This window comes from Primulina tabacum, chromosome 6, assembly GCF_025594145.1.
Source record: "Primulina tabacum isolate GXHZ01 chromosome 6, ASM2559414v2, whole genome shotgun sequence".
Taxonomy (NCBI): domain Eukaryota; kingdom Viridiplantae; phylum Streptophyta; class Magnoliopsida; order Lamiales; family Gesneriaceae; genus Primulina; species Primulina tabacum.
This window is the reverse complement of record NC_134555.1, coordinates 2,770,433-2,794,352: the sequence shown is the minus strand read 5'-3', so window position 1 is coordinate 2,794,352 and position 23,920 is coordinate 2,770,433. Positions and strand designations below refer to the sequence as shown.

General features: G+C 33.1%; 4 protein-coding genes across 11 annotated transcripts; all 4 read left to right on the top strand.

Moving 5' to 3' along the window:
- The first annotated feature begins 117 nt into the window (after window positions 1-117).
- LOC142548004 (uncharacterized) lies at window positions 118-878 on the top strand. Its single transcript, XM_075656378.1, has 3 exons — window positions 118-352; window positions 448-500; window positions 657-878. The coding sequence occupies exons 1-3, from the start codon at window positions 304-306 to the stop codon at window positions 783-785; spliced, it is 231 nt and encodes a 76-aa protein (XP_075512493.1). The 5' UTR covers window positions 118-303; the 3' UTR covers window positions 786-878.
- A 2,062-nt stretch (window positions 879-2,940) lies between these two features.
- LOC142548702 (uncharacterized) lies at window positions 2,941-6,265 on the top strand. The gene is made up of 3 exons (XM_075657184.1): window positions 2,941-3,088; window positions 3,972-4,888; window positions 5,538-6,265. The coding sequence occupies exons 2-3, from the start codon at window positions 4,098-4,100 to the stop codon at window positions 5,983-5,985; spliced, it is 1,239 nt and encodes a 412-aa protein (XP_075513299.1). The 5' UTR covers window positions 2,941-3,088; window positions 3,972-4,097; the 3' UTR covers window positions 5,986-6,265.
- A 1,398-nt stretch (window positions 6,266-7,663) lies between these two features.
- LOC142548703 (nicotinamide/nicotinic acid mononucleotide adenylyltransferase-like) lies at window positions 7,664-14,777 on the top strand. 8 transcript variants are annotated; one of them, XR_012820987.1, is made up of 16 exons: window positions 7,665-7,818; window positions 8,545-8,600; window positions 9,235-9,549; window positions 9,671-9,737; window positions 10,021-10,094; window positions 10,364-10,449; window positions 10,924-11,007; window positions 11,175-11,259; window positions 11,574-11,653; window positions 11,788-11,889; window positions 12,028-12,086; window positions 12,203-12,361; window positions 13,503-14,039; window positions 14,117-14,189; window positions 14,270-14,362; window positions 14,556-14,777. XR_012820987.1 is itself a non-coding variant. In XM_075657189.1 (12 exons), exons 3-12 carry the CDS (start codon window positions 9,432-9,434, stop codon window positions 12,248-12,250), a joined length of 816 nt encoding a protein of 271 aa, XP_075513304.1. In that variant the 5' UTR covers window positions 7,664-7,818; window positions 8,545-8,600; window positions 9,235-9,431; the 3' UTR covers window positions 12,251-12,614. The 8 variants fall into 8 exon arrangements, 4 of the variants coding, with proteins under 4 accessions (XP_075513304.1, XP_075513300.1, XP_075513302.1 ...); XR_012820989.1 differs by lacking the exon at window positions 14,556-14,777 and having other exon boundaries at window positions 7,664-7,818; window positions 12,190-12,361; window positions 14,270-14,499; XR_012820986.1 differs by lacking the exon at window positions 14,556-14,777 and having other exon boundaries at window positions 14,270-14,493.
- A 1,003-nt stretch (window positions 14,778-15,780) lies between these two features.
- LOC142548701 (E3 ubiquitin-protein ligase SINAT3-like) lies at window positions 15,781-18,472 on the top strand. The gene is made up of 3 exons (XM_075657183.1): window positions 15,781-16,620; window positions 17,108-17,494; window positions 17,958-18,472. The coding sequence occupies exons 1-3, from the start codon at window positions 16,411-16,413 to the stop codon at window positions 18,318-18,320; spliced, it is 960 nt and encodes a 319-aa protein (XP_075513298.1). The 5' UTR covers window positions 15,781-16,410; the 3' UTR covers window positions 18,321-18,472.
- The last annotated feature ends 5,448 nt before the right edge of the window (window positions 18,473-23,920 follow it).

Genomic DNA, 23,920 nt, shown 5'->3' with positions numbered 1-23,920 from the left:
ATCAACCTGTTGAGTGGGGTGGGTGGGGGTCGGGGGTGGTGCATCTAAAGCCACGCCTCTCCTGCTTGTGGAACTTTTATTTAAAGGCAACGAAACTTCATGTCTGATCACTCAAACATTTGCGTTTTTTTCGGAAAAGAAAGAAAGAAAGAAAGAAAGAAAGAAAGAAAGAACAAGAAGCTGATCCGTAAACGGCGCCTCCGTATTCCTTGAACATATAGTTTTGTAGAAGAAGCCATATTACTTCTTTCTTAAATTTTGAAAAGTGGCCTACTTTTATTTCGGTCGAGGTTATATATAGCTATGAATCCAAGAATAAAAGCCTCTGTCTTAGTTATTTTCCTCATCGCAGGTGATTATGGCATCAAGCTTAGCCCGGAAATCAAGTCTGATATTGCTTTGCGTATTTAATAAAAATTATTTACTTGTCTTCCCTTCTCTTTGCAGGCATAGTTGCGGGTTTCGGCATTGGTGCGAACCCTATGAATTCGCTTAACATAGTAAGTTTGCTCTACAATTTGTAATGTATAGAACTGGGACGTATTACCCCTTCCCTTTTCAAATTACCAAAAAAATTATCTAATTTTATGTCTATTTTCTTCAAAAGTTTAAGTTTAATTGTATATAATTTGATGAATTGATTTCTTCATAAATAGGAAGAGGTGAAAATAAATTCAAGAAAGCTTCTGTCTTTCAAGGATGTTATAATGGATTACGACGACCCAGGCCCTAATCCCAAGCATGGAAAGAAAGGTGGAAACGGTGGTGGTTCTAAGAATCCCTAGCTAGCCCTTTCTTCAAAGTTCAAACCGTGAAAGTTTTGTTTGTGTATTATGCATGCATATATATTATATGTGATATTTGAGATATAATATATTATGTTATCTTATATATATATATATATATTATATATTCCAATATATATATATATATATTGAAATAACAAAAATCAATTTTGAAAGTGCTGTCAGCTTTCTCAACTGGAATTTATATCATATATCGTGTAAGTGATCGAGAATAATTAAATATTTGTCTCTAAATCAAATTTATTAAATTTTGAATTAATATAATTTCGCTTTGTTTCTATCTTACGAGTATAGGGCCTTGTCCACGCACGCTCTGTTGAGATAGTTACACGTAGAGATGACAATAGATTAAGTTTAAACTCAATTCTGTATTAAACTCGTCTCAACAGGACATATTTAGAGTCGATTAAACGAGTCCGGGTAAGGTCCTGAGATTCGATATACCCGCCCCATCACTATATATATAAATAACTATATAAGTATGCATGTATATCTACATATATTATTAAGAATCTATTTATATTTTTTATTCATTGAATAATATATACATTAATCCCCATAATTTTAACTCATAATATCTTAGGCTTGAAATAATTTTATTTTATAATAATGTGTTGAAAATAAAAATATATAATAATAATTATAATTTGAATAAAAATTAAAAGATTCTAACTTGGGTAATATTTTTTTTGTTTCTAAATATTATTAATATAAAGTTAAAGTAATTTTAATTATTTATTAAATTTTAAATATTTTTTGTTGTATAATTACTAGAATTATTTAATTTTGAGAGGGTCTAACACGCGGAGTGAACCTGCCGAGTTTTGGGTCCGAGACAAACTAGTCTAAATGATGTGGGATAGATCTTAGATTTTGATAAAAATCCGTCTCAGACTCATCTCATTGTCATTCTTAATTCTTTACACAATCTTGATCTTATTCATGCTTGCATAATGAGTATTGTTTCGATGGTATCCACTCACATAGTACTATGAAAATGAAAATTGTAGTACAAAATATGTCGTTTTCTACATATATGGGATAAAGTGCATCTCTTTATTTGTCTTGAAAAATAATGCAAGTGAAGGCCTAACAGTTTCAATCCCTCAACACACACCATGTAAAGTGTTGTATCAACCACTAACCCACAAGCATTTGATATCTGATAAGGATTCAAGATAGACACACGCCATTATAAAGATTGTAAGATCGATGATCGTTTTTTTTTTACATAAATATCAATGAGTAGGTCTCTTGTGAGACGGTCTCACGAATCTTTATCTATGAGAGGTCAATTACCGATATTCACAATAAAAAGTAATACTCTTAGCATAAAAAGTAATACTTTTTCATGGATGACCCAAATAAGAGATCCGTCTCACAAAATACGACCCGTGAGACCGTCTCACACAAGTTTTTGCCAACATCAATTATGATTTATCATCGAAAACCCTCCGTCCAACGGGATTTGGTATTTTAAGCGAATCGATCAAAGAATGAATTACCTCTTTTAAGATCATGGATCTAACCATTTCAAGGAATGTTTGTAAAGTTTCTTGAGACCATTTGCAGCATCTTGATTCTGTCGTTACATTGAATATCAATACAAACGACAGTATCCATATATCTTGAGAGAAGAGGTTCGGGACTTGACTCCAATGGAAGAGCAAAATTGTATTGACCGGCCATATAAATTATTTGATTTACATATTTATTTATTAATCCGATACGATATAATGAGTGTGAAGATATTTTTTTAAAAATAAAATAAAATAAAATCCTTGTTTTTTCATTAGTTTAAATAATGATTTAAAAAAATAAAAAAATCCAAATTCTCGCATTATCAAATAATTTTAAAATAAATAAATTTTTTGTGAGACGATGCAAACGAATCAATTTTATTTATATTTATAATAAAAAATAATCTGGACTTCTCTCGTGGTCTGTGGGCTGAATTGGATACAAAAGATTGACTGAGCCAGAATAGGTTAAAAAAGGGATCGAAATGGATAATATTAGACTTTGATAGAAAGCGACTTCCTCGCTGACAGCACACAAAGACTTGAAAACGTGTGTAAGAAAAAAAACTAAAACGTGTTAGGTAAGTAGCAACTTTCTTGAAATGTAAAGGATTGGGACAAATGTCATTAGTATTTTTTCTTTCTTCACCTAAGACAAGAAACAGAAAATGTAAACTGTATCGTTGTACTACTAGATTTTATCTGTATCAGATTGCAAAGTCAGTAGTTCGTCTCCAATTCGTCGAATTTTCGTAGCGTCAGGTGTTACACCAATCTTGTCCTAGGTACCTGGAGTTTATTTTATATTTTTATGTTAATTTCGTGTGACTGATGATCGGTAGTTGAAGTTTGCGATTTTTGGTTTGCTAAAACGTTTTGTGTTTCCTTCTGTGTTTGATCTATTTATTTTTAGCTAATTTTGGTTAGTTTCTTTGTGGTTTTTTTCCTTTTTGGTGAAAATTTTAAGGTAACTTGTATCCGAAAGTGCGTTTTTCTTCGTAATATTCGGTGAATTATTGTGTGGACTATGGAGCTGAGTCAAATTCATTTATGGAATGGAATATTGAATCGATTTGCTTGATCTTATTGACTGCACTCAGTAGTCCTGTTATTGGTGGCTTATTGGATCAAATTTGCCATAATTGAACTTTTGTGGGTTTAATTTGACTTGGGGCTTGTTTTCTGAAGAGTGGTATATTCATGTAAGATATAAACTTGGTCGATTCTATGTGGTGATTTTCCTGTCAGGTTTAAACTTCCTTTTGCGTTCAATTGTAAAGTGTAGCTTACGTGCCCTGCTTCTATTTGCATAGAGCTTGATCCTTCAGTGAATATCTGAAAAACTGTTTGGCTGATACCTTTATTATTCTGAGATTTCTCTATTCTATGGTCCTTTGAAATTGATGTTTCTGCGATGTTCAAGTTTTTGCTATTTGTATACAATAATGCATGTTGGAAAGCTATGTAACGAGTGAGATACTCTGGAATTGGTATTTTTGCTGTTATTGATAGCGTGGTTTATAAATTCTGAGCCATTTTATTTATTTAGGATTCTTCTACTCTTGTTTATATCGATTTCCTATTTGCATATGAGAAATAAAAGTTGTGTTGCAACTAACTGTTGGTTGTTTTTACTTTGCTGCAGTTATATGTGATTAGAGTTGAGTTGGATTTTGTTCCAGTTTCGTGCTAAGGTTGTGTAGAGATAACCTGAAAATATTGTGTCTTATTTTAAGATTTTGCTTGAATATTTCTGTAAGATTGCTGCTCCATGTCTATGTTGAAACCATTATCACGTGGCAATGATGGTGAGTCAGTCAATAGGTCATATAGTTTTCTCCGGGATCACAAGCTTTGCACATGTAATTCTTCAAGTCACGATTTTTTGCATGACAACAAATTGTTATTGTTGTTAAACAATGAAAATCTTGGGAAAAGTTGCTCCTGCGGCCAAACAAACGTGTCGGAACTAGATGTCACACTCTTTAATGAAAATGCGAAAGTAAGTGGAGAGAACCAGCTTATCGAGGAATATTGTGCAACCTTTTCCGAAAATTCTGCTGCTTTTTGTTTGGGCAAGCCATCAAAGAATAGTTGTTCTAATGCCAAAAGCGATCAAGATAGTTGGTTGCGGGAACTTGAGTCCATTGCTGATGAAAGTTTTGAAAGGGCATCCATGAGCAAGGACTTGAAAGAGTCCTGGCACCCAATTACTAATTTAATGTATTTGGACTGTGAACGGCCAGAGAAAAATTGCTCCGATCTGGATTCTCAGTGGAGCGAAATTACGAAGATTGAACCATGGTGGCATTCAGCTGATAAAGATGACGTAGCATCCTTTATTTCTCGGAGGTCATCTTCCCACATCATAAATTGTGATCTGCCAGAACCTCAGGCTTTGCATTTTGAGAAGGGGTCAGATAATGGTGTAAACTGTTTTGACCAGGTAAAAGAACAAATGGAAAATAAAAAGGAGAAGGTTTTGCGTGCGGCCGACTGTTCTCTAGGAAAAGGTGCAGGATTAATGGAGTGTACATTTCAAGGTTCAGATGGAACATTCAGGTATACTCAGGAAATTTACGTATGAGGTGACAATGTCAACCTTTTTTACTTAAGTATGAAGTTATATCTGCAGTTAGAAGTTTGATGACAGAGAATTTATCCCTCACTACTCTAGATTGGTAAATGGTTCATTGCCTGCCTAAAATGTATGGCTATTCTTCCTTTTCTTTTTTCTGATGGATATGGTAACCATATTTGAAGATTTCTAATTTTTTGTGGCTGCTATCAAATTTACGCGCCTCATGCATGAGTTTACGAAAAAAAACGTTGCTTCAAGTGCTTGTTACCTTTATCTAACACTGGAGATAATATTATGGCTTTGTTGGTGATGAAATTTGGGATTAGAATTTGGGACAGTAGAAATTGAATACGGGGAAAGGAAATTGATCATATGACATGGAGTTTGTGAGTCATGCTCACGATTGACATGCAATCACATTTCACTTTTAATTAGTCGTGTATATTGTTTTTTTCAAAAAAAATTGGTGTCTTGTTCGAGGCTTTGAGCTAAGATTGATCGTTTGCTGCGTTAATAATTGAAATTTGAAAAGCACCGCCCGCCCTCTTCCCGTGGACGAATTGAATCATATGAAAGAAAGTGAAGGCTAGTTAGTTACTAACTTGGTTATATATTTCTCTGTATGACCAGCAATGGCAACTTGGGTTCAATCAAAGTTGATTCATCAATTACCCCAGGACAAGAAAGTTGCGACCTCAACAAAACTCAGCTTTTAGAGGCACTCTGCCATTCTCAAACCCGTGCAAGAGAAGCCGAGAAGTTAGCACAGGATGCCTGTGATGAGAAGGACCACATAATCGAACTTTTTTTCAGACAGGCATCTTATCTGTTTGCTTATAAGCAATGGATCCGAATTCTGCAAATTGAGACACTTTGTCTCCAACATGGGTGTAAAAGTCACCTCCCATCAGTTAAAAACATTGTATTGGGAAAGAACAGGCATAAGGTCAGAACAAAACCAGGTAAAGGTGGATGTTGCATATGCAAATGTGCTTTTGCTTTTGCACTAGGATTGAGCCTTGCTGGTGCTGGTTTGCTTGTCGGTTGGACCATCGGATGGCTTTTTTCAGCTTTCTAAACCATGGTTTGTGTAAATCCAGTTTCTTCGTCACTAGGATGTAACATACGATGTGAATGTTGTGTGATATTATTGTGTATAGATGACATGGAGTTTTGTGGTTCATATGGCTTGCCTAGGGGATTGGTCTTTTTTCCTTTTAAAGGGAAATAAGTTGCTATTTTCTATATACATGTTTAGAATTACTACGAATGCTTGTGTTATCACCGACACTGTTATCTGGATGTAACTTTATTTGTTAAATATTATGTTCTGCAACATAGTTGTTTTCTATGTTTCATATTTCTGGTCAGTGATCTATAAATAAACTTATTAAATGAGTGAAAGCAACGACGACGACGACAAAAAAACGTCAGTGTGACGATAGTTTAGTTGCTGTTATTTGTGAAACATTAATATTTATTAAAACCTGCTACGGAGCTAAATGTAAGTACGAGGAAATTGTCATTTATGATCGAATATGGAGATGAACATACTTTCATCGAACATGAGGATTTCTTTTTGTTGTTGAGATTTTTCGAACACGAGGACTTGAAAGGAAGAGGTAGGGGTTTCTCAATGGTTGAGGGCGAAAAACAAATGTTTGCGCCAATCCCCAAACTATTTTATCAAAAGTAATTTTGTTTTATTGGGTCCGAAGTAACATTTACGTTTAATATATAGCTGTTAGAATAGTTTTAAATCATGATCAAAACGCTAAGATTGATAAATCAACCAAAGCATTGTTTGATGTGCAATGATAAGGGTGATTGATTTTTAATCTTTCACTTATCATGTGTTTGTTGTGCATTATTAAAATTGTGATAGATTCCGTTCAGCCTGCACCCGACCCGCACTGTATGCATTATCATCCTCTTGTTGATGGTTATATAATCATATTTGATTAATTTAAATTTTTTTTTGATATCCTAAAATTTAAAATAATTATAAATTCAACAAATGTAATAATATTTAAATATAATTTTTAATTTGATTAATATTATAAATATTTTAATTATTATTGATCATATTTTAATTATTATTATATTATTTTTAACCATAATATTATAATTATTTTTAACCATTATTTAATATTCAAATTTTTATTAATATTTTAATTATCACAATAAATGCATATTTATGTTATTATCAAATTTTAATTATTTTTTATAATATTAATCGAGTTGTTTACGGAAATTGAAATTAATGAAAATTTAATAATCAATATAATATTTTAATTTTATTTATAATTTTTTAAATAAATTAATTCTAAAAATTTTATTTATTTATTCAATCATTTTAACAATATATTATTAATTAATATATGATGGACATTTTAGTAATAATAATATAATTAACAAAAATAATCAAACACGTTAAAATCATGTCAAACATTATATAATTTATCATAATATGTTATTTATCTTTATTTTTATTTTATAATCACTCTTATTATATATCATTTACTTATCCTATCACACGAATCAAACGATGTCGAGTATATAAAAATCAAATGACCCAGTCCTACATGATAATATAGTGGTAAATATAACGATATTCGAACCCATATGAGGTGTGACAATTGTAAATTCAACAAATTTTCATGTCTGAATAAAACAAAAAATGGGTGGTCTCATAAAATGTAGAGGAATGGAGACTTTTTTAAATCAATTATTTCAACGAAGATACGGCCCATTTTGATTTCATTCTAAACAAAAACAATGGTTCGGCCATTTTGTGACAACCAACACATAAACCCTTATTTCGTTCATCAAAATTTGTTCCACCGTCGTGCTGTTGAAATATGGAAACAGGAGCTTCAACTCGATCTCCGTGCAAATGGGAATTTAGCTGGTTAGTTTTCTTGCACTTGTGCTCTTTGTATCTGTATTTTGAGGTTTGTGGGGTTGTTTTATTTTGGAAGGCACGAATTGGTACAGCACTTGGCAATATGGTCAGGAACGAAACAGATTTGGGCTGTAATAGGATGTAACTAGAACGATAGTCTCCACGACCATTACGGCGGCCTTGATTGGTAGCCATAGGTTTACTTATCATGTCCATGGTTCTGTATGAAATTTTTTATTTCGATGTTTGCTTTACTGAGCATTTAATAGTTTTCTTATGGAGCTTCATGTGTAAACAATGGGATGTTTTCGATTCAATTAGTTTAGAACTACAGAAAGTTGTTCCTTGGTGTGCTGACGATCTTTTATTATTGTACTCCTATTTTCTGTCTTAAATTGGATCCTTTCAATGTGAATTTTATGCACGTCGGCTTCAAATGTGTGACTATGTGCTGAAATGTATTACAAGTCTTGGGTTAATCTGTGGAGTTTTAAACCTATTGTTTATCATCCAATAGACCAATACCTGAAGTGCGTCAAGATTGTAAATTAACTTCAATAGTTGTTTGCAGCAATTTGGAAGTAGATTATGGGTCTGAGGAAAATGCTTGAATTGTCCATACTGCTTTGGCAGTTGATAAGGAGGCAACACTGCACATTATCCCTGCTTCAAAGTCTATGTTCAAGCTTTAAATGTATTCAGAGTTTGACAATTAGTTGTTTGTGATTACAGTTACAACCCGGCAAGGTGAAAAGGCAGATGTTTGTATCCAATGGGAAGCTTTTAGTGTAAGTTTCTTTCCTCTAGGTATGCCTCCAAATTTAAAAATTTTGTGTTTTGAAAATCAAAACTCTCTTGGACGTCGTATGATTTATATAATTAATATGGCGTTCAGATTTGTTTAAATTAAATAATTTTTATTTAATTTCTCAATTAATTATTAATTAATCTATTCTAGAATTGTCTAGAATGTTTAATGAGAATTTTGCACGGAGTAGTCACTGCTATTAATTTGTTACTTAAATAGTATATTCTAAATTTACTAAATAAATAGTTGTGAATTTGTTCAACTCCGATCGAATAATGTTATTTGTGAATTTTATTTATGTACACATCGCGTTCACGTAATGAAAAATGAAAATTTCAAACAACAAAATTTGAAAAATGAAAATTTCAAATAACTTTACAACGTGTCATAATTTCTTTTTGAACAAATAAAAATAAATAAATCTATTTACTATTATGTGAATGCTGACTGAAATTGGTATGAATGGCTTAAAAAAAAGGGGTATGACGGTGAGTTTTCTTTCTTCGTATTACCCTTATTTGGAGTAGTTTCCGTCCTTCACTGCACGTTCCTCAATCAACTGTCAACTGCGAGCTGGGTCATAAATTTCGAAAGCCTAATTTTTGCAATTGCAGTTGTTATAGAATCTCCGATAGCAGATTGTTGTCTTCTACTTTGTCACCACTCATGGGCTTCGGAGATTTCTGCTAAAGATTGAATTTTTGCTTGTGGCCATCTCGAATTTCTGCCAAAATTTCAATTTTCGAAGTGGGCGTTTCATATATTGGGAAAAGTTCGAGTCTGGGATTTGGAGTTTTGTTTCTGTGTTAAAATGGCAACAACTGAAATGAAAAGCGTTGAATGCATCTCGGCATCGTATGACGTTGCAGATGAAGAGTTGCAATCATTAGTGTCATCCCGCCCCCCTTTGATGTCAGCTCTTGATTCGGGTAAATTCAATATCTCGCAGACAGCGAATGTTAAATACGTAAATTTGTCTTCTTTTTTTTTGCCTAAATTCTCCTGTTGTTGCTTTGTGATTTATTCGTTCCTTTGCTGATATAATTATAGCACTGCCGCGGGATAAATTAACCTTGAAATCCATCAATCAAAATGGTTTATCCAGCTCTGAGAGACAGTAAGTTTGTCGCTCAGCCTTTTGTCACGTTTTTTAGTTTGTTTCTCATGATGAAAATTTGTTGCTTGTTTTTACGTAATATAGTTTTTCTGTTTCTTGATCAAGAACTTAGTTCAAGTAATTTACTTAATGGCTTGCATAGCAATTTTGATTTTTGTTGTCCTTTTCTTTAGCATATCCTATTTTGATAATGTAGTTAAAAATATTGGCATATCAATCATGGCTCCCTTTGGTTGTTTTGCCCCTGGTTATGTCTTTTTAGACATTGAACTATTTGTTTCAGGAGAAATGTTTATGTGGTACTGGTTGCAACTGGAAGTTTCAATCCTCCAACATACATGCACTTGCGTTGTTTTGGTGAGACATCTCATCGTCAATGATACTTTTATGCAATGCAGCAATGATGATAAATTCTTGTGTTGTTCTAATCCCACTTTTATCTATTGTTTCTCGCCTTTATTTCTTTTCTTGTACTAGTAGATGTGCTCCAATAGTTTGGGTTAGTTGCTGTTGAATACATTCTCGTGCGCATTTTCCTAGTGAAATTGATAGTTGTACTAATTGTTATTGCTCGTTGTTGCATGTTTATATGAAGTTTTGCCGACAATTCTTGTTCTTTTGGTCAGAGCTTTCAAGAGACGCATTAAATTCGCAAGGGTTTTGTGTCATTGGTGGTTATATCTCACCTGTAAATGATGCATACAAAAAGAAGGTAGGTATCGAGCATGCGACATGAGGTATATGGATGCCCATTCCCTGATTTACGGCAAAGAATGTAACAGCTTGGGCGACTTTCCACTGGTAGAATAATTTTCAACAATAATGTAGATGTTAAGATGAAAAAAATTAATGAAAGAAAAGGTATTATAAGATTTTAAGTTGGTGAAGCTACATGAGAAATAACATGTATAATGGCACCTGGCTAGTTCCCTGAAAACTATGGTGGAAACGGATTTTACCTTTTTGATCAGTAAACTCATGCCCTGTTAAGTTTTTTTCATCAACTCTCTGATTAAAATGTTTCAGAGTAAGGTAACTTCAACTTATTTTTTATTTTAAAAATTTTTGAATTGTTTTTTTATGCCTGCGTGTCATGGGTGTATGGAAAAACAACTTCCACCAGATCTCATTATATGCATCAGGGTTTTGAACCAATCAGTTTCTTATGTTCTGACCTAAATTTCAGGGTCTTCTACCTGCTCAACATCGTGTTACCATGTGTGATCTCGCTTGTAGAAGTTCTAACTTTATTATGGTGGATTCATGGGAGGTGACTCTTACTCTGTCACGCACACGCACATCGCACATTAACAGACTAAAGAATAATTAGCACACAAATCTATTAAATTTCGGAAGTTTGAATTACTTTCTCATGCATCTGCCACTGCAATTAAATTTGTACCTTTTTTTGTCTTTTTGACTATTTCTATCTGATAGGCAAGTCAGGATACCTACCAGCGCACATTAACAGTTTTGTCTAGAGTTAGGACTTCTCTATGCGAGAGCGGATGTATATCCCATGGTAAACTCATTTCCTTTTATGTTAGTTCTTACTGATTGTGGATTAATTGCATATAGATCCCATTTTCTAAAGTAGCTAAAGTTTAAGTGAAACATCAGTGAGATATTATAGACAATCTTGTTGAGTCTATCCCAAAATTAGAGTTTCGCATTGTCGAAAATATCATTCTGAATGTAAAACATGTGCTTTTTTTGGATTTTAATGTTCTACAAGTTTTCTTTCTGATGATTAAATAAGAAATCTTTGTTGCAATGAAGATACCATTTTTACATCGCTTTTACATGTCAAGTTAATGAAATTGTCTTTTTTCGTAGAGTCTCTGAAAGTCATGCTTCTTTGTGGTTCTGATCTATTAGAATCTTTCACCGTTCCTGGAGTTTGGATTCGTGAACAGGTAAAGTTGTGCAATATGTTCGAGCAGAGGAAGAAGCCTAATACAGAAATGTGCATGTCTAAAATAATTTGCAAAAGCAAATTGTTAAAACTTCATTTTGCTCAGTTTTGTCACGCGCATTGTTTTATTTCCAGGTAAAAACTATATGTAGAGACTTTGGGTTGGTTTGCATCCGTAGAGATGGTCAAGACGTCGAGAATATCGTATTGAATGATGATATTTTGAATGAATTCAAGGTAATACTTTCCTTGTGTCTTCCAGTCGTTCCAAAGTAGTTGTGGAACGAAGGGGGTTAAATAATTTTTCAAAAGCCTTGCAAGTTTCTATCCGTATCGTAAACAAACTATTTTCTCGATCAACATAAATAATTGCAGGATAATATCAAGATTGTCGATGAAGTTGTACCAAATGGGATCAGTTCGACAGGCTTGAGGTAAAAACGCCCACTCTCAACATGTATCAATCTTCTTATATATAACACGGCTTATAATCTTGGTCATCGATCCAATGAATTCGAGCTTATAACACGGCACAAGTTTCCATGCCCAGAGATTGCATTTCAAGACGGCAGTCGGTGAAATATTTGACAGCAGATGAAGTAATCGATTATATCCAACAAAATAACTTGTACACAAGACGCACAGAAGATTATCCTATCAACGGATAAGTGTTCACTGTTTGGAGCTCTTTTGCCCGGAAAGTGAACATGTATGGCGATGAGGAACATTATTTCTTATACATGGTTTGTCAATTATTAGTGACTCTCTTACAAAGAAATTCCGATTAATGCTTTTATTCCCAACAAAAAAAGAAAAGAAAAGAAAAAGAGAAGTCAAATTCATATGTGGTTTCCACTGAAATATGTCGAGTTCCCAAGAGACATTCACGTCTTCTTGCCAAAATTGTGTGGATCAAATAGTTTGAAAGTATACAAAATATTCCATTTACTACCAATCATATCTCTGGGTATTTAAAGAATGCCATATCTAAATGAGAGGTGTTTTTTTTTTTTTTTTGGGCAATACTTCTTTACTGCCACATCTTATGTTGGAGATAATTTCATAGTTATATCAAATGAAGATAATATTAAATTGATTTTTTAATTTTGGTTAAGTGGAACTTTTATTAATAAAAATATTTATATTATTTTGTCTATAAAAAAATAAATAATATTTTTCCAATGAATAAATTTTGATTAAAAATTTAATTTTTTTTGTAGATATAGTAAAAATATTTTATTAAAGTTTTGATTAAAATAAAAAAATAATAATAATAATTTTTGGATAATCAGTATTTAAAAAAACGTAAGAATACTAGAATCTGGAGAATATATGATTGCGAACTCGATTAGTTTATCTTATTCATGCTGTGCAATGGCTGCGATTTTAAGATCATTCACTGATAGCTGATTTATTGAATATGGATAAGATCACACTTAGTCTAGCGTCCATCGGGGCATTACTTTTAAGAGCGAAATCAATTATAGAATCTTCATTAACAACGCCAAATGGCCTGCATTTTTTCTTTGCAATTTTCGCCGGCTTCTTTGAATCCCTTTTTTAAACATTTGCCAGATTTGGAGTTCAAAACACCTTTTTATTTCTCAAGCTAGTTTCACTACAGGTCTTGTCTGTGTAGATAATATGTTCATCAGGTTTTCCGTGAGACAATTGAATTGCTTGCATTGCAAAACTGCTTCAAGATCTTTAGCTCTTTATGATTGTCCTGTAAGTTAGGAAACAGACCTCAGTGCTTTTTGATCCGTTGGCTTCAGTTTTGGTCATGATATTTGCCATGTTTTTATTGTAAAGTTGCCCTTATGCCATGATTAATTTGTGGATTTCTTCAGGTAAATATATAGATACATTCAACTGAAGTGAGAACTACATTGTTTCAGAGCCAAACGATTGCTAAGTTGAGGACAGAATGTAATAAGAATTTAAAGACTATTTCGCCAGACACACCAGCCATTATCACTGATATGCAACCCGCTGAAGTTGCTACTCTGGCACACCAGATTTGTGAAAATGCTACCATTGAGACTTAATCTCCATCTCAGTTTCTGAATTCTGAGAAAAGAGAAAATAATTTACATGAAATAAATAAAGCCTTTTGTCTGAACAGTACTTTAGATGGTCATTCATTCAACTATATTGATTCTTGTCAAGTACAGCATCCCGATTACTCTTATAATAAATCTGATGCCAATGATAAAGGTCGAATTGAGTCTTCCGTGATGGATTCTACTCCAAATGGCATGAAGCACCCTGAAATAGCTAGAGGTGCTGCTGCTTGGGACATATTCCGTCGGCAGGATGTGCCCGACGAATACTTGCTTAAACATCAGCAAGAATTTTTTGATCTTGACCATTCTCCTGTGCAATTTGTAAGTAATTTACCTTGGAAATTCCTTGGGTATTCTGAAATCCTATTTTTCACTTGGCCTATTGGTTTTGCTTTTAGGTTGCACATCCTATCCATGACCAGATCTTTTTCCTAGATGAAAAGCACAAAAAACATTTGAAAGAGGAGTTCAGTAAGTTTTTCTTTTTCTTCATGAGACTGATTTAATTTAAGTTCACACCAAGCTTCTAATAAATTTTTTACTCAATTTAGATATTGAACCATGGGTGATGTGATCCGGGTAAATCAGGTGAGCAAAGTCGGGGCAATCTATCGGATAAAGATGTAACTATTGTGTTTAGGAAAGTAAGCAATGGAATACAACTTGTGATGTAGTTATTTCTCTGTAATACTATGTTTTGCACTTACGTCTAAACTCAAGTAAGATTTCTTAAAAATTTGTTTCACAGATACGCGGTAACGAACAGATAAATGTCCTTGGCCCTGTTTTCATGCATCTTGATGCTGTTTTGTTTTGTTTTTTTTACTACCTTTGTAGCAGTTTGGTTCCGTCAAACTCACCGAAAGGTGCTGCAGCTGAGACCGTGGGTTGACAAAGGCTGGGACTATGTAATGAATGTAGATAATTTTTATATATAGTCAAATTTATTGCTCTCAACTTCTGTGGCCTTGTATCTTTTGCGCATCAGTTGCACCAAATGAAAATGGAAGAAGAGAGACGATAAAAATGATTGTTGTATTTTCTATTGCGCAGGCCCAGGAATAGTTGTATCTAATTCCTGATCTATAAAATTAATTTATTTTAGCATTTGAAAAAATAATTATTTTGAAAATTAACACATATTACCACATCACATTAGCAATGGTTCTATTACGAGTTATTGGAAAATTAGGATACAAGTCTAGACTGTATGCCAAAACAGTCCCTGCTATCATTTTGTTGTTTTTTTTTTTTACGGTTAAATTTTGTAATTTATTGCAAAGCTAATAAGTCATTCATTACACGATGAATCAATCATAGAGGAAAATTCTCAATCTCCCACACGAAATGGGATGAGGAAGAAAGAGCAAAAACAGCGATCGAATGTTCAACTACATTTGCCGATCGTCGAACATGACTAAGAGTAATGTCACTTTGAGAGTCCAGTAGAATTCTGATATCTGTAGCTATGGAGCCTACACTGCGATTTTTTTCTGGCATTGTGACTGTTTGCACTGCTAGTAGAGAATCTGACGAACTTGATGAATCGATAAGTTGCTCAGTTGCAAGATCTTTAATCCACCTTGAATTGCAAGAAGTTCACCACACACAATAGATTGGGGTTTATCAATCTTCCTCCCGAATGCCAGCACTAATTGTTCCTCATGATTTCGGATCACACGCATAGTAGTTCGATTCTTCTTTATAAGCTATCATTTTGTTGTTGATTTTACAGTTTATATCATTGTGAAATCATCAAAAAATAAAAAAAATAATAATAATCAATTAGTCGAGTAATTTAAAAATGATTATATATCATATTTTTTATGCATGAAAAAAGAAATAAAGCATTCATTTTTCAGATATCAAATATTACTTTCCACATATATTACCACCCCTCATTTTATGTAGCAGATATTATCTTATCTACAAATACAAAATAATAAAAAAGGGAATTATTGGTGGAAAATAACAGCAAATGGAAGCCAATCTTTTTAGGACAGATTGAAGTTTTCTTTTTCAACGAAATCACAACCAACATTGCTCTAATCGAACAAAAAACATAACGAGTGTTCCCAATTTTCTTTTACTCAAATCTAACGAACAAAGGACTGATCTTTTTTTAAAAAATAAAAAAATATTTTAAAGTAAACGTAAATACTACGATTGTATCCGCCGGATCGACATCCTGATTTCAAAACCAGCGGCGATCCTTATTTCTCTCTCTTCCCAAAAACAGAGAGAGAAGAAGAACGGAACCTCGTCTCAAGGAAATGATTCTTGTTGGGTTCTTTTGAATCGATCCTTATCGATCTCTGTTTCGGTTTCCTTCTAGTTATTGTTAATTCTGTTTTTCTTTCTTTTTTTAATAAAATACCGGGAAAGAGAAGAATTCGAGGGGAGGAGATCGGAAAGCATTACCCTCGAAATCGAGGAAATATGGGTTTTTGAAAGTGGGCGGTTTTGATTTCTGCCAAAGGTCGAATTTTTCGGGTGGGGAGAAGATATTGCACTCAATCATTAGACTTATAGATCTGGGCTTTTGAGATTTCTGCAAAAGATTGTATCTTCTTCTTTTGTTAGCATCACGTTTTTCTGCCAAAAAATTTCCAATATTCGAAGTGTGCATTTCAATCATTTGGAGAAGATTGGATCCGTGGGATCTGTTGTCGTATTTCTGTTTTCTACTTTAATGGCAACAGTTGAAATCGAAAGCGTCGAGTGCTTTTCTTCATCGGATGACATTGAAGATGAAGAGATGCAATCATTGGTGTCTTCTCACCCACATTTGTTTTCTTCAAAGAATCATAAGGCGTTGCCCTCTGGAATTGCTCCGACAAGCGTCCATGAATTGCTTGAATGCCCTGTCTGTACTAATTCTATGTACCCACCAATTCATCAGGTATACTATTTCTCTCGGTTCTTTTATTCTAGCTTTTTGGGGCTTAATCATCTCTTTGATATATTGTTTATTGTTATCCAATCTTGTGATTAAATATGCATACCGTTACGTGTTGATTGGAATGCGATGCTTTGGTTTTACTTGTTTGAAACTGAATTAGATTAATTTCAGGATCTTTACCTATGACATACCTGGAAAATGAGAGGTTATGTTTCCATAATACATTAAAAGTTGTGTGAAACAAGACACAACAAACTTAGTTGCTTATACTGGCACTAAATTAAAAAGCTTGAGAAGAATATTTTTGGATTCAGGATTCTAATAATGCCACTGTCACTTTTCATTTTATCCATTTTTTAATATTGCCATGATTTACTGTTCCTGAGCTTTGGCTCATAGAGAACTTTGCAAGCTAGAAAACAATATGTAGTTCCAGTTTATTTGTGTAATATGAAGCATGGTCGATTGATAATGTGCTCTTTTACAGTGTCACAATGGGCACACACTCTGTTCAACGTGCAAGACAAGAGTGCATAATCGATGCCCTACATGCAGACAAGAGCTTGGTGATATCCGGTGCTTGGCACTGGAGAAGGTTGCAGAATCATTAGATCTACCTTGCACATATTATTCTTTGGGATGCCCGGAAATTTTTCCATATTATAGTAAACTCAAACATGAAGTAGTTTGCAATTTCAGACCATACAGTTGTCCATATGCTGGATCGGAGTGCTCGGTTACCGGGGACATTCCCTTCCTCGTTTCGCATTTGAAAGATGACCATAAAGTGGACATGCACACAGGTTGTACTTTTAATCATCGCTATGTGAAGTCAAATCCTCGTGAAGTAGAAAATGCCACTTGGATGTTAACAGTGAGTTCACAGTCCCTTTTGGGTACTTCGAATTTATTTTGGGCAACGGTAACAAGAATCTATGATGTTCTTTATTTTCTCCAGCCTTTGAATCGCCTCTAATTTATTTCTTTTGTGATCTAGATGACTTTGTGTGCACATATTGTAGTGTTTTGTAGTCTTCTCTATTCAGAATGAATACACTCTTTGCTTAATTCTTTTTGAGTGTGTCCAAAGATGATTTTCCAAGCTATGCATGGTGATTTTTATTTGGCCTAGTCATTGACATTAGATCATGTGAGTCACCTTTTGGTTCTACGTGAATCTTTGTGGATCTTATTATGTTTCTTATGATCCAATATTACAAAACTTGCATTATATGCCACCTGATAATAGTATAGATTTGACATACTGGCGGTGCTCTTCTAACATTTTATTTGGTATCTGCATTCTTAATCTTGGCCCATTTCCTTGTTTTCATTAGGTATTCCATTGTTTCGGGCAATATTTCTGCCTTCACTTTGAAGCATTTCAACTCGGAATGGCACCCGTTTACATGGCATTTCTTCGTTTCATGGGCGATGAGAATGAATCCCGAAACTTTAGCTACAGTTTAGAGGTTGGAGCTAATGGCAGGAAGCTCATATGGGAAGGTACACCGCGAAGCATTCGAGATAGCCATCGTAAAGTAAGAGACAGCCACGATGGGCTTGTCATTCAAAGAAACATGGCACTCTTTTTCTCTGGAGGTGACAGGAAAGAGCTTAAGCTTCGAGTCACTGGAAGAATATGGAAAGAACAGCAGAATCCAGATGCTGGCGCCTGCATACCAAATCTTTGTAGTTGATGAAGCACGTTGATTTTTGAGTAAGATTTTACGTGTTTTCTGGCTTTCGTGTGTCTGCTTAAGGGATGTGTTCCGGTGCTAAACTTCTGCTGTTTAACATATCAAGTACAGCTTGTTGACTGATACTCGGAAATCGTTTATAATTTTGTTATGGGAGGTAATCGTCATATTTGGGTTGGCTTATTAAACATAGATATTATTGTTTCCTCAAATCCAAACACAATCCCTATACTTCATATTTTAACAAACAAAAAAAAACCTTTTCTCTAGACTTTATTTATTTCATACCCGTTTTTTTCTCTTTTGTAATAATTATTAAATGACATGTAAGAGAAATTAGGTAATTTCTAAAATATTATCAACTGTGTATTTTTAATTAATTACAAGTATAAATAATATGTATTTTCAAAAGTATCATTCAATTATAAAAGAAATTATATTTGTTGACTTGGGAAGTAAAGAGGCCAAACCAGAAGAAGAATGCAAAATGATAAGTCTCGGTGTTCTGTATTGTTGAAATATGTATCACATGTTATGAACATTCATGCTAAGATGAGGTATTTATTGAGATTGTTGAAGTTAAAGTTATTTGATCGTGTGCACTCAAACAATTTTCGCGATGGAGTCAAATAACCTTCTTAAATTTTTGGTTTATTTTAAATACAAAGACCATTAAATTTTGATTTTTTTTTTTGGTAATAAAAAAAATCCGAAGCCTAGCATCGACTCTAGGCTTCGAAACTTTTACATTTGCTTCGAGTGATTTATCCATGCAAAAGCCCATCCATATTTTCCTTCGATCCGATTCCCGGAGACAGCCCCCCGCCATATTATACATACAACTGGTGAATTTGGACACGTAGCTGGAAATGTTGTAACAAGCCATGTTCAATTGCGTCCTTTCATTGTTGGGACCACTCACAAATTAAATACTTTGGCACCTTTTCATTCATTTATGGCTCTCTGTGGAGTTTTTTCTTGTGCACTTTCGAGACGTGGATATATAAAAGTAACCAATTTATATATATATATATATTACATTTTTCCCCTAAAACTATATTGATACCCCATAGATGGGTTCGCCCACCTTCGGTAGCTCAAGTGGATTTGGGCCTAGTATTCAGAAAGTCGCATAAAATTATCTTGATGACAGAGCTCGTCAGGAGATCATCTCATTTACACGAAGCTGGTGGAAGGTCCGGCCGACCTCCCATACGCCCGTAATCTCGTCAAATCAGGAGGTCGCCGACCTCCCCTGCCGACTTTCCATCATGACCCGAGCTGACCTTCCTGCTTATGGTATCGTGTTGATTGGGAATGTTTCGGCCGAGCTCCCACAGTATCTAGATTGGAGACCGGCTCCTGCGTAGGAGAGCTTCTATTCAGACATTAACGGGTAGCCCACAAAAATAAAGCCCAAAAGGTAAAGCTCGCGAATATTTAATCTAATATCTTCCAAGATTCTGAGAATCTGGACCTACCAAATCTGGATTTTACTATTTTCACGGGTTTCATTCATTGTTTATTGATTTAGATATTCCGTCACTCTACACGCACAATATTCTCTGTGATTTCTACTCTCTGACTTGAGCGTTACGGGGTTACACTGGAAACAACCTTCCTGCCTCCCTTCTAACGTTCTTGTTTCTGCTTCCATATTTCGAAAGTCCGATCCCAGCTCTCGAAGTGAGATTCGACCTCTCAGTTGCAATCTCGAATTTCAGCAACATCTTTTATATTATATATATTGAATGTAGGACAAATTTATCATTTGAATCTGCAATTTTTTGAGCTTATTCTACCTAGAGAACAACTTAAAGGAGATGGAACCATCCAAAGTAACAAGTGCGTCCTCTTTTTTTCCTTTATTATTCTAAAGTTGCAAGAGCATCCGCATCGCTTTTCTTCCCATGTTGAAATTAATTTAGATTCAATTCATATAATTTTTAAAATTATTGGTTTTGGCATGAGATGTGCTGCAATACCCTTTTTTTTTTTTTTTTGGTAGAATTCTCATTCATGAAAATTAATTATATATTTTCAGTAATTAACTTCAAAGTGTTGTCATAGCTAGGAGCCTAGCTGACCTTGTATATATATAAAAAAAAAATGGTGAAAGGGGGCCACTCACATTTATGTAGATTCTCCTTTTTGTGTGCTTTTTACTACTTTCTCAAATGGAATATATGGTTTATACAAAATTATGATAATAAAACTTGCATATCTTAATTATTACAAAGTGAGGGCTGCATAATAGTCACATTATAAAAATATAAATTTAACGAAGACCCTAATTGAAACAAGGGATGTGTTTTCTTTTTGTATATAATATATAGGTAAAATTATTTTTTTCTCTTACGTTTGTCTTTCTGCGAAATCGATGTTTTATTTTTTTTCAAATTCAGTCTTAATCCACTATCTTCGTATAATTCGACAACTTTAGCCTTTATTTGGTTTGACGCTGATGTAGCACAATTACAACTGTTGATGTGGTGATGAAAAAAAAAATTTAATATTATAAAAAATACAAGATTAAAATTGAAATTTTATAAAATAAAAAAACCAAATTTATAAAATATCAAATACATGTAAACAAAATTACAGTTTTTTCCAATATATACTCATTGGTATATGATATATATTATCACGACCCTGATCAATCAATCTTTCCGATCACAGACCATACAGTCTCAATATGGTTAAAATGAAGTGGTCCCGAGTCCTAACACGTATGCGCTCAAACAAGGTAATATATATGTATGATTCAACGAATAGGAGATTATTGTCCTTTTTTATGTATTATTATATGATTTTACAACATTAAATTCTTCTCTCATTTTGCTTCTACAAGCTTCCATATATTACCTAGGGGGAGGAATCGAGTCTCTTGTCATGTTATATTATATATTCGACATTTTTTCCAAAAAAAATACATGCATAGATCAATTTATAAACAACCGTTAACTAATTGTATATTGTGTAATATTTCACCTTTTCAATTAAGCTTGGTTCAACACTCTTTAACATTTCATTTTTTTAGGTGAGATTTGGATATAACTCAACTTCAAGAATTGGCTCAATGAGAGAAAATTGTTCAAATGAGCGTGAAGTTTACAATATATTAGTGGGTTGTCCATATAATTGTGCAACACATAACAGTGGACTTTGAATCTGATATCTTATTAAGATCGAAACTTGTACCTAACTTAATCTCAAAAACTAATTCAAAAAGATATGATTATTCAAATACATATATACAACTTTGAAATAAGGCAAAAAATTGTGTGAGACGGTCTCACGGGTCGTATTTTGTGAGACGAATCTCTTATTTGGGTCATCCATGAAAAGTTATTACTTTTTATGACAAGAGTATTACTTTTTATTGTGAATATCGGTACAGTTGACCCGTCTTATAGATAAAGATTCGTGAAATCGTCTCACAAGAGACCTACTCTTAAAATAACACTTTCTTCCTTTAAAGTTCATTAGTTTCTATTTTTGCCCAAAATACAACAGGCAATATTTAAGTTAATGGATCTCACTTTTGATATCTTTATCTGAAATTTTCTGAATCTTTCTTCAATATTCCAATGTGTTATGAAGTGCGTGTTACCAAAAAATAAGTCATCATTTACCTTTTGAATGCTTTCAATATTTTCATAACAAATAATAATAACCAGTTATAGATAATCAACTCAAGCATAATTGGACACTTTGGTCTCAAGTTAATCACGGAAACCACTAATTAACCCCATAGTTAACCAACCCAAACTTTATATATATATATATATATATATATATATAAAATATGTCTGTTGTGAGACGGTCTCATGAATCTTTATACGTGAGACGGGTCAGTTTCATGCGAATTAAAGGTTTGGCAACCACGCACAATTTATTTCGGTCCACATTACCATTTACCCCTGTGGCCCATGTGGCCATACATGTCATTCACACATCAGAATTTGATGAAAGATATATTATTAAATGAACATGAAAATGATATTATTTGGTCCTTAATTCAAACAATTTATTTAAAGATAATACAATTGATATTGAATTTTTTTAAGAGCTAGACGGCCAAAAAAAACTTACATGTGGTTGATTCTCAGGCCTCCGAGACAAACATAAATGGTGAAAAATATATTTCATGCTTATCCGCAATTTTTATAATCTATTCCCCTAATTTAATTATGAGCTAGTGGATAGAATGTTTTAAAAATTTAAGAAAAATTATAATTTTAATCATGTAAGTTTGACGCATTTTTTTGTTTTAGTCATATATTTTATCAATGTTTTGTTTTCATCAACTAATTACTTGAATTTTTTTGTTTTGATAATTTTTCATCCGAAACTACTAAATATATAAGATATTGCTTATTTGGAACTGATACTCTCCTACATCACTCATATAGCAATAATAAAATCTATATTATACAAATTGAAATCTATATAATGAAAGTAAAGAAAAACGACAAGTTTTTTCCATCTATAATATTGAGTATCATTTTGGCTTTATTTTTTCTCATTGTTTTTTTTATATTTATTTTGTGTGTGTAATATGTGTTTATTCTCGTCACATGAGCTACGTAGAAGAGCATCGATATCAGATATAAAAACAAAACTTGAATTTAAAAGTTACATAAAATGTGAGGTTTATATCGAATTGTTATTGTATTTTCCAGAACGACAAAATACTTGGATTTAATTAAAAAACGAAACAAATTGGAAAGAAGCTGGTCCTTCTCAATGCTACCTAGATGGAATTTTATCGTAATGGATGCCATCTACTCCCCAAGACATCGACCTTACACCAAACCTCCGTTTCAAATTAAGAAAATGAAACTCCAAATCAAATAAAAATTATATATACACGATGTGACTCGTCCATGTGCATATGATATCATAATAATATATAACTCTATATATTAATGTAAATTCTATTCAAATTTTATTAAAATTTTCAAATAATAATGTGAATAAAGTATAGGGTCAGTCGCTTGCTAAAAAAATCACAAAAACTTATATGACACGATCTTTAATTTTGTGAGACAGATCTTTTATTTGAATAATTTATAGAAATATATTATTTTTTATATAAAACAATAGGGTGAGTGGATGTCTAAATTTAATGGATATATGGAGCATGACTTGGTTTATTGACACCGCTCATTGTGTAAGACCGACCTGAATGGTATGAGGTTGTGATTGGATAAAATAATTTAATTTAGATCAATAATTTTACGTTTTGTTTTTATTAAATAATATCCATATTGGTAGAGTTTCTGAACAAAAAAACATAAAATATTATATGTATTGGAATATTTATTTCATATGTACAAATTAATATTAGACCATATATATTTTTGGCACATAAATCTAAGTAGCTTACGTGCAGGAAGGTACAATTATTGAATAAAAAAATTTTGCAATGTTCAGAAAGACCTTCTAAGGCAACGGTGATAGACAAAAATTAATATTGTTCTGTGGGTCGTATTTTGTAAGACGAATATTTTATTTGGGTCATTCATTAAAAATTAATACTTTTTATGCTAAGATTATTATTTTTTATTGTGAATATTGGTAGGGTTAACTTGTCT

Bases quoted from the DNA above. Each gene is read 5' to 3' on its own strand.
- LOC142548004 (XM_075656378.1), top strand. From the start codon at position 304: ATGAATCCAAGAATAAAAGCCTCTGTCTTAGTTATTTTCCTCATCGCA. The intron at 353-447 runs GTGATTATGGCA...TTCTCTTTGCAG, and splicing joins AGTTATTTTCCTCATCGCAG to GCATAGTTGCGGGTTTCGGC. The intron at 501-656 runs GTAAGTTTGCTC...CTTCATAAATAG, and splicing joins CTATGAATTCGCTTAACATA to GAAGAGGTGAAAATAAATTC.
- LOC142548702 (XM_075657184.1), top strand. From the start codon at position 4,098: ATGTCTATGTTGAAACCATTATCACGTGGCAATGATGGTGAGTCAGTC. The intron at 4,889-5,537 runs GTATACTCAGGA...CTGTATGACCAG, and splicing joins GGTTCAGATGGAACATTCAG to CAATGGCAACTTGGGTTCAA.
- LOC142548703 (XM_075657185.1), top strand. From the start codon at position 9,432: ATGGCAACAACTGAAATGAAAAGCGTTGAATGCATCTCGGCATCGTAT. The intron at 10,095-10,363 runs GTGAGACATCTC...TCTTTTGGTCAG, and splicing joins CATGCACTTGCGTTGTTTTG to AGCTTTCAAGAGACGCATTA. The intron at 12,087-12,202 runs GTAAAAACGCCC...TTCCATGCCCAG, and splicing joins ATCAGTTCGACAGGCTTGAG to AGATTGCATTTCAAGACGGC.
- LOC142548701 (XM_075657183.1), top strand. From the start codon at position 16,411: ATGGCAACAGTTGAAATCGAAAGCGTCGAGTGCTTTTCTTCATCGGAT. The intron at 16,621-17,107 runs GTATACTATTTC...GCTCTTTTACAG, and splicing joins TGTACCCACCAATTCATCAG to TGTCACAATGGGCACACACT. The intron at 17,495-17,957 runs GTGAGTTCACAG...TGTTTTCATTAG, and splicing joins ATGCCACTTGGATGTTAACA to GTATTCCATTGTTTCGGGCA.